Genomic DNA, 10,220 nt, shown 5'->3' on the forward strand with positions numbered 1-10,220 from the left:
TCTCGTATGCTCTCACTCTATATCAACCAACTAACCGGGAATCCCCCCCCCCTCCGAAAAAACAAAAACAACAACAAAAACGACACCACATCGCACTATCGCACCACAACCACATTTTGAGAACGCTTTTGATGTGCCACTAAACGCACTACCCCAATACTGCAATACCATGAGGCGAACGTTGACGTCACAATCAGCACTCGCTTCGTTAGTGTTTTAAAAAACATGCTAGAGTTTAGAGACGATGTATTTACCCAGAATGTGTTTATTTCAATTACTGCGCCCTACTTAGCGAAGGGTTTTAACCAAGTCTTAACAACAAGAACTCCCAGCTTGATTTTATAAATTGTGGAAAAGCCTGTGATCTTCAACTTCTTCCATCAAAACATGATCAAGCTGATACCAGCTGTATGACATGCTGTGCAGAGGGTTGAGATTTTAGCATCAATGTTAAACTACCATGAACATCACCAGCACTGTCTTCAGGATAAATAAAATCAATCGATCATCAATCGCACACGACCACTCGTTCTCCCAATCAAATAAACAGGCCCCACTTTCACGTTAATCATCCATAACGCGGATAGCTTTAAAGGGGAAGTTAAGGAACATGTGTTTGACAGTATAATGTTTTTAAATGCAAAACCTTCGATCAAAAAAAAAAAAAATCTCATATTAATGCAGGAGCTTCACGTGAGATTTCTAAGCTAACAAAGTATTTATAGAAAACACGATAATAACTACATCAAGCAGTCCAAGTTTGTTGGAAAAGTACGGTTCTTTTAACAAGACTGTGTGGATACTTTGTTTAGTTGATTTTGTTTTCAGTTGGAAAGACAAACTCAATTGAGAAAGAAATGTTTTCAATTGTAACCAGTACTGGGGTTTTTTCAAACTGTTTTAAAAAGAACTCTCACATGCAATATCTTACGCGTGAAATGTGATCGCAAACAAAGTAAAACACAAAGCAATAACTAATCAGAAAGCAATCCAAGTTTTGGTGGCATATTACAAGACTGTGGGAAGACTTTGTTTAAAATGAGTATACTTTTGTCAATTGAATAATGACAGATTTAATTTAGAAAAAAAACATATTACAACCTTTACCTAAACACTTGACCATCAGTACTGCCTTTTCAGCCCGAAACTACTCTTTAAAAATATGAGATTAATTAAAAACAAATACAAGTTCTTTGAGAGGTGTTGTCAGTCAAAATGTCACACCTTCCCCCTTTATCATTACACACATACACTCGCAGGGAATCATTCTTGGTAAACGTATCATGCACTTCACGCTGTGACAACTTTGTCTCCAAAACCCGAGTCGACTATCTCGTCTCCTCCGGACATAATTTGACGCAAACATGTTTTCTTGTTTGATCAGACCAGAGTAGTGGCATTTTCCACTCCCCTTCAACTGCTTAATCTGGGTTCAAATTCCACTCGAGTTGACAAATGGATTCGGTTTTTGTCAGATCCTATAACGGAAGAGTTGTGTGGTTGTTTTTTTCCCCGTGCTTGTGGGTGCTTCCCTTAATCATCCCCGAAATTGAAAATTCCTAAACTTAGGAAGAAAAAAAACAAGCTGAAGCAATCAGCGACATATGACGTATGTCGCACACGGGCAGAGGTTTTGTATCAAGTTTTGTAAAAAGAAAAAAAGGTTCCCAATGTAAACCAATATCGATCAATGTCACAATGCAATTCCAACTATGTTTTAGTGTTGATTGTCTGATTTGTAAAAAGGGAAAAAATACACCGTGCCGACTTACATCTTTAAAACTTTAATTTGCGAGTCCGCAGCGCGGGTGACCCGATTTCCGTTAAACTGTAGGTTGATTGGTGATATGCACAGTAACCCCCCCCCCCCCCCCCCCCATCATCATCATGTTTCTAACAGATCCACGATGACAAATGCCAACTGTGGAAATCACAAACAGAAAACTGAGCGACTTTCTTTTCCCAGCGATTTCTTCTTGTTCAGGCGTATGAAACGCAACGTAGATCTCAATGTCAACACTATACGTGTTTGTTTACTCAGATGCACGTATCAATGCTTGGATACTAACGTCATGTTAGGCCTTTATGTATCAGCTCACGTGTTAATGCACAACCTTCGCCTAACCGTTTCTTTCCCGACTTTGTTCAAAGTGTCAATAAACCTGTTTTGACTGAAACTTAAAGTGATTTCGGTCACACGTTTGCGTACGAAATTCATTATAACATTATACCTGCACAAAATAACACATCCCCTTGTGTTCAAACTTTTTAATGAATTTTGACTTATGTTACCGAACAAGAACTCCCTTACGTAATATTTACCACAAGGACGATGCATATTATAATTATCCAACAAATACCAAGAAGCAGTTCAGAAGGGAAGAACATATGTATTAATTTCTTCTATAATACAGATTATACATTTGTAACAAAAAGAATGATTGTATGGAATAAATTGTGCCGAGGGATGTTATCGGTGCACACAAAGCACCGATTGTAGTTAGCTTTTAATCAAAATATTATTACTGGCCAACTTGACTCTAAACACTCGAGGAGCAGAATTGACCCGCATTCCGCCTATCCATTTTCAGGGTCAGGTTGACCCGGGAAACGGTTTTCTTTAAAGGCACTGCACCACATGTTTGGTAATATTGTGAAAGACCGGTCTTCTCACTTGGTGCATCCCAGAATATGCATAACATAAAAAAACCTGTGAACATTTGGGCTCAAATGGTCATTGAAGTTGCATGAAAATGATGATAGAAAAATTGTTGTACAAAATAATTTGCTTTCATAATAAAAGGCTTCTTGCCAGAAGTATTTAACTATTTTAGTGAGTAATTACCTCTTTCTCAAAAACCACAACACTTCAGACGGAGTCGTTTCTCATACTGTGTTATACTATCAGCAGCTCTCCGTTGCTTGTTACCAAGTAAGGTTTGATGTATAAATATCTTTTGAGTAATAACCAGACGTTAACAGTGCCTTTGACTAATTGCCTCTTATTTACTCTGATTTATATGCACAATAGCGAATGTCATGCCCGATATCATTGTCTCTGTGTACACTGCAAACGTTAATTTTCTTCCATACTTTGTTCATGTGAATTCCCACATATTAATATGAATATCGTGAAATAAGTGGGGAATTGTAATCTATAATTTGACTGGGATGAAGTATGGACATTGTAAAGCAATATCTTGTCGAGAAAGTTGGCCTTACAAACACACATTAATTTCCTGTTGCCTGGTAATACATCACCAATATAATTCTGACCGCATACTGACCGGTTTTGACAGTTTAACGCTTCTTGTTAGAAGCCTATATCGTACACGTATATCCTTGTCATTTGATTGGTGGAAGGCCCGTCACGTGTTCCAAAACACAATCTTTTAATGCAGGAGTTCTGTACACAAGTTTATATAGGACACATGTTAAGCTTTGCAGCTAACCTTCGCGCTTACTAATAATAATTTACCTTAACCATGAACGCCACAGGCGCTTTAGCTAACTAGAAAGGCACTGGCCACTATTGATGATTACTCAAAATAATTATTGAAATAAACCTTACTTGGTAACGAGTAATGGAGAACTGTTGATATTATACAACATTATGAGAAACGGCTCCCTCTGAAGTAACGAATTTGATTTCGATACCTCAGAATTAGATTTTGATGTCCCGAAATCAAACATCTGAAAGCACACAACTTCGAGTGGTGTTTTTGTTTCATTGTTATCTCGCAACTTTGACGACCAATGGGAGACTTTTGGACGCTATAGGTGGCAGTAGACTTACCAGGTAAACTCCCATTGATTACGTTGAGCGTGCGCACATGACCGAGAACAATGAATTTTACCTGGTAAGTCTGCTGCCACCAGGCGTCCCATAAGTCTCCCATTGAGTTCAGATTTTCACAGGTTTGTTATTTTGTGCACATGTTGAGAGAGAAGACTGGTCTTCGACAATTACCAAAGGTAAACGGTGTCTTTAAGGCACTGTTCACCTTTGGTAATTGTCACTAGATCAGTATTCTCATCTGGTGTATCGCAACATACTGCATGCGATAACAAAAATATCTGTAAATTGTGGTCATCGAAGTTGCAAGAGATTTTTGAGAGAAAACAAAATGCACAAATTAATGTGCTTTCAGATGCTTATACAAAGAAACATTAGTATGGGCCTGGAGTCTAATTAAGTCGGACAGGTATCCTATCAACCGCTCTACATTGCTCGTACGTTTCTATTCTTAAAGCCAGTGGACACTATTGGTAATTGTCAAAGACCAGTCTTTTCACTTGGTGTATCTCAACATATGCATATAAGAACCATAACCTGTGAAAATTTGAGCTCTATTGGTCGTCGGAGTTGCGAGATAATAATGAAAGAAAAAAACACCCTTGTCACACGAAGTTGTGTGCTTTCAGACGCTTGATTTCGAGACCTCAAATTCTAAACTTGAGATCTCGAAATCAAATTCGTGGAAGATTACTTCTCTCTCGAAAACTACGTCACTTCAGAGGGAGCCGTTTCTCACAATGTTTTATATTACCAAACTCTTCCCATTACTCGTTACCAAGTAAGGTTTTGTGCTAATAATTATTTTGAGTAATTACCAATAGTGTCCACTGCCTTTAAAAGTACTTTTTAGTAAATACCAAACGTGTTCAGTGCCTTTAAACACCTCCTTATACATCGTTCGAAACTATTTATTTCTAGTTGAAATCGTTATGATATAATGTCAAAAAAACATGACACGACAAGGATCTAGCTATTCCGTATATAAAACAACTATATTATGCATTTTATTTATTGGGTTCGAATCCCCCAGCCGTAACACTTGTGTCCTTTAGCAAGACACTTAACCATTGCTTCGTCCTTTGGAATGGACGTAAAGCCGTTGGTCCCATGTGTTGTGTAACGCGTGTATAACAAAACAAAACAGTGCACTTATCGAACAGAGAAGGGGTTTGCCCCGGTGTTCCTGGCTGTGGCTGCTGTATGCGCCGTAGCACCTTGTAAACCCTTATAATATGCTAACTAAATGGGTCTCAAAATTCACCACTGCAATAACCTATCTTTCTGAGAGTTCATAATATTCTCATCGCCTTGAAATAATGAAATAATCGCCCTGTGAAATGGAACAGTCCCTTGTTGTTCCATGCTGCTATACTGTGCGCATATTAAGCCTACATCAAATAATGGAGTATTTTGTATTTTTCTATTAACTTTTTTTTTATTTTATTTTTATTTAGCTGTGGTTTACTTCTTTACTTCTTACCCAAAGATATATCGCTAGAAGCAAAACTACTAAAAACTACAACATTATTTCGAATAACCATACACCATAACATATTTCTAAGTTCAGATATGACCTACCTCGGTAGAGGTAACAATAAATAATTGAATTTAAAATTTATGGAAACTCCAAAACAAACATTTTGTTTATGTACATCTTGGATTCGAATACATAAGGCAAGTCATCGTAATTGAAAAATACTCTTTCTTGAAGTTCCAACTTTTTTTGGTATAATTCAAATATTAACCTCGCATGCTTAATTACAATATACAATATATTTACAACTGTTGACAACTGTATGCTTTTGTGCACTCTGCTATGAAAAAAACTCCATCTCATCGTGGGAGGTGCACGGAACAAAGATCTGAGAAACTGCAGTTCATTAATTATTTACATTTTGTTTAAATAAAGGAATTCAGCTGCATTTTTTAGATGTTGAAAAACTGGTCGCATCGTTAGCTTTTTAGAACTCACTGTTTTTTTTGTTTTTTTTTAACTGTGATGTCAACCTAGCCCCTGCATGTTTACGATTGTGAGCAATTTGTGTTTCTTTTTATCTGTAGTCAAAACTTGATGCATTGTCAGTTACATTCAGTATAACTGTAAATTACCTTATTATTTCGAGTAGTTCAAGTCAGAGCCGTTTGTTTTCTTCAATTCATTGGTTGAATTTGTGAGCATGTGCAAACTAAATACTTAAATAAAAATATTAAAGAAATACAGACACAAACCAAATCACACATGAAATATTTCTTACCAAATTCATTTGGTCCTAACAATTAAGATAATTCATGGTTCATTTTTAAAAGCAAAACCATCGTTCAAAGAAACTCGTTTTCATGCGCTTTTATATAAACTAAAAACTCCCTTGTATTGGGAAAACGACGACCGCCATCGTCTTTGAAAATATTGCATTACTGAGTTCTTTCGAAATGACATCGGGGTAACTGAAACTGAAAGTTAGCATTAATCTATAAGGTGAAATTTAAATATGCCATTTTTCTTATCACTCGTAGGGCTCTCACATTTTTACGTTTTCCAAACACTTGAATTGTTGAAAACTGAACCAGCAACTTGTTTTGTTCAGCCATGAATATGATTTAAGGTCACACAGATTCTAAGTTGGAACGTGTAACCAATGCACATTATTTTCAGCATCAAGGGGCGGACACGTCGTTGGAACTTTAAGTAAGACATGGGTCTCTTTTCTCTTGGGGCTTGATGACGGTTAATCGCATTGACGGCGGTTGTTTCCCACCGACGTAATGCGTCGCTCGGTTTCGTTTTGCAGCTCCTTGACAATTCAGTCCGTGCAGTTGATAGTTACTCCAGATTCAATGTCCGTAACGCGCGTAGTCGGATCACTGAACGACTTGGACTGTTGCCGTGAATTCGACGAGGAGAACTTCACCGAGTAGCGGTTGTACGTGGCCTCGGGACTCTGCTTGGCGAAGCATGGAAACATATCCTTCCAGAATCGCAATGAGACATTAAAGAAAAGGAACACATACGGGTTGACGGCCGAGTTGGACACGGCAAAGATACTGAATAGGGGGTATACGTTACTCGTTACCACATGATAGGTTTTGAGCATCTCGACAATGAAGTACGGGGAGCCGCATAGGACGAAGGCGGCGATGATGACTATTGTCATCTTCAGAGTCTTCTTCTTGGCCTTGGTCAGGGTGCCTGTGGGCACACGACGCAATTCGATCTGCCCTTCGCGTCTCTTGCCCGAACACTCCCGGGCCTTGTCCCAGATTGTCTTGCACAGCCGTACGTAAGCCACGGTGATGACGACAAACGGGATCAGGAACGTTATAAAGGCGACGTACGTCAGGTACGCCGTGCGAGGCAGTTGCCCCTGCAGGTTTGTACCACAGTATTCCCGACCGTCTCTCTCCTTGACGAGCCACACGAGGAATTGCGGTAAGGCCAGCACCGCGGCGATCGTCCAGCCACCGGCGACAAGCTTCCATGCGGGGACGAACGCACTGAGAGGGCTGCGTACAGCCTGGTGTCTGTCGATGGCCATCACGGCAATCATATTCCCACTGCTTATAAGCGCAGCTCCCTGGAAGAACATGACGATTTTACAGAGGACATTCCCGGCGTTCCACACCGCCGTCGTTTCGATGATGGCCGTGGCCAATATAGCAAAGAGGCAGACCGATAAGTCTGCACTAGCTATACCCAGAACAATAGTGTTGACCCTTGATTTACGGTGCCTATTGAACCGCATCCATTGGAACACTAGTAGATTTCCGAGAACACCTAGGGCGAACAGGAACCAAAGCGCGCCGATCTGGAACTCCATCGGGAGCCAGTTGTTCTTTCCGGGGCCTGGCTCGCCCACCGTCTCGTTCTCGTGGAAAGTGAGCATCTCGGTTATCTCGACTGTATATATAGTGGTGAACATCTGCGTTGCTGAATCTGTTGACTCCGTATTCATCGTGGTCTGCGCCTGCTCAGGTCGTAACTAGGCACCTGCGAGAGAGAGAGAGATCGGGAGAGACGAGAAGGAAATTAGAAAAGACGTATATACAAAAAAAAAGGTTAAACATTTTATACACGGTTAAATGATCGGAGGCCTAGCTTAGCATGTTTGTGTTGCATTTCAATCGGTAGCTGTTTGTTTTCGCGTACCTGCCCGTCTAGCTCACGTCACCATGGCAACACATTGTCCGACCTCTTAAAAGCATTTATTTTCTAAATCAACAGTACATTATTACCTGGGCACCCTCGTGGGAAGTCTACATTATTCAAAACACTCACCCCCCCCCAAAAAAAAAAAAAAAAAATAATAATAATAATAATAATAACAAATAAAAAATGCCAGCGAGCGAGAGAAATCGAAGTGGATGGTTTCTGAGAGACTTTTGCTCCGGTCGTCACTTTTTTTCTTTTTTACTTCTGATATCTGACCCGATCTACACTGCTCTTATTATCGACTGATCCCGGTAAGTTAAGCTAGTACTATGGCCCAAGAAACGCCTCATGATCGTAATCAACACTAAGAATCACCCGAGCCGGGGCATCATCGCTCAGCCAAATTTTTCAGCGCCAACCTGGCCCACGTCAAAATTAATGGCCTGATTTTCCGCGAGCCGGCGAAACGCTCAGGGGTTTAAACGGGTCAGGTCATAGTTATACTATTCTACCCGTTGTGTACTCCTTTGGATTGGGGGGGGGGGGTATATCCGTATAGCCATTCCCATTCCAGAGTGGCCTACGGGAGCCGGTCGTCATCCACTTCAGCACATTACAAGTGCCCTCCTCGCTGGATATGTATCAGCGATATCCACGGTGGATCAGCTATCCGGCTTGGGCCATTGCTTGAAGTGGACGAGGTTGTACAAGTGGCGTCATTGCGATGTGATGGGAATTTGCGACTGCATGTACATGTACACACGAACAGTGGATGTGTGTACATGTACAGTGCAAATGTGTGGGTATACATTGCGGGGGGAATTGGAGACAGTGCTGTACTCACTGTGTCACTACTGCGAGGTATCGCCTTACTGAGAGGTTTCACGCTGATGAGACGTAAACAAGAGACTTGCGGAATCAGAGTATTTACCGAAATGAAGGCTCAACTGGTTCTTTCCAAATAGATTGGAGGCAACAACTTAGCAGAAGTCAGGACGCCTAATGCGCACACTCTCAGGGAAAACAAATTAATTTGTATCATGCTTTGGAGAAGAAAAACAAAGTTATTATAACCATCAATCAATTGCGGAAATACAATTCCCCAAAACAAAGTCTTAAAATAAAACTAAAAAAATGAGTATATCGCAATGGAAATTTATAGTTTTATAAAACGATGAATCAATTGCGGATAATATGCCAATAAACAAAAATGAAGAAAATGTTAAAATGGATTCACTCTTGCATTCAGCAGTTGTTTGCCAATTAAAGGGAACAGCGGCGAAAAACTTGAATATTGTCTGTCATCAATATCAAAGACTTAAGCAAATTACAATAAAACAAAAACAATTAATGCTAATTTAAAATTAAACACAATTAACAATATTTTAAATAAAAAAATAAGGACAAGTTATATTGAATCTAAATTTAACTTTACAAATTATACCCAAATAAAAAAAAAACTTACCTCCCTTAAAAAAAAAATAATAATTTAAATCAACACACGAGGACAACAACAAACTCTTACTTATGTTGAGTATCAATGAGTTTCATAATAATTTAAAACCAACTTGAACGTTCAAGGTCCAATCTTGACTTATGCTTCCAAAATGATCGCGCTACAAGTAAATTAATAAAAAGAGTATCCAAATCAGATGAACGTTAAGCAGCTTGAATCGTTTACAAGTTGACTGTTTATTTTATATCATTACGTGTATTTAATAAATAGGGATCTAACCGAATGTGCTGACGCTAAGGTTTCTTTTAAAGGCAGTGGGTACTATTGGTAAGTACCTATTAATTGTTAACAAGCAATGGAGAGCTGTTGATAGTACGACACATTTTGGAAAAATAACGCGCTCTGAAGTAACGTAGTTTTTGGGACAGAGGTAACTTCTCACGCATAATTATTCAAATACTTCACCCCTGAAGGCTTTTGTATTATCTTGCAACTTCGATGATCAATTGAGTTCAAATTTTCTGAGATTTGTTGTTCTGTGTACATGTTGGAGTGTATCACTACTATAGTCTTTGATAAATACCCGAAAGTGTCCAAAGCCTTTAAAGTCACCTGTAAGTGGTATTTTTTTCAAAATAAAGCTTTTGTCACTAGGATGTGTGTTTCGATGAGTGGAATGTGAATAAACTTTTACAAATTTAAGAGTAGGCCCGACCCGAGAGGGCGCTGTTCGTGACGTCAATCGAGGCGCGATATTTGAAGAGAAAATGTGTAGCCTGGCCCCGTACACTACGTCTGGGTACCTGATCGGTATGATG

General features: G+C 39.4%; 1 protein-coding gene across 1 annotated transcript; it reads right to left on the reverse strand.

Moving 5' to 3' along the window:
* Window positions 1–5,012: 5,012 nt before the first annotated feature.
* On the reverse strand, window positions 5,013–7,933 carry LOC117295264 (cardioacceleratory peptide receptor-like). The gene has a single exon (XM_033777814.1). The coding sequence runs from the start codon at window positions 7,747–7,749 to the stop codon at window positions 6,601–6,603; it is 1,149 nt and encodes a 382-aa protein (XP_033633705.1). The 5' UTR covers window positions 7,750–7,933; the 3' UTR covers window positions 5,013–6,600.
* Window positions 7,934–10,220: the final 2,287 nt, after the last annotated feature.

The sequence above is a fragment of the Asterias rubens genome, chromosome 10 (assembly GCF_902459465.1).
Source record: "Asterias rubens chromosome 10, eAstRub1.3, whole genome shotgun sequence".
Taxonomy (NCBI): Eukaryota; Metazoa; Echinodermata; class Asteroidea; order Forcipulatida; family Asteriidae; genus Asterias; species Asterias rubens.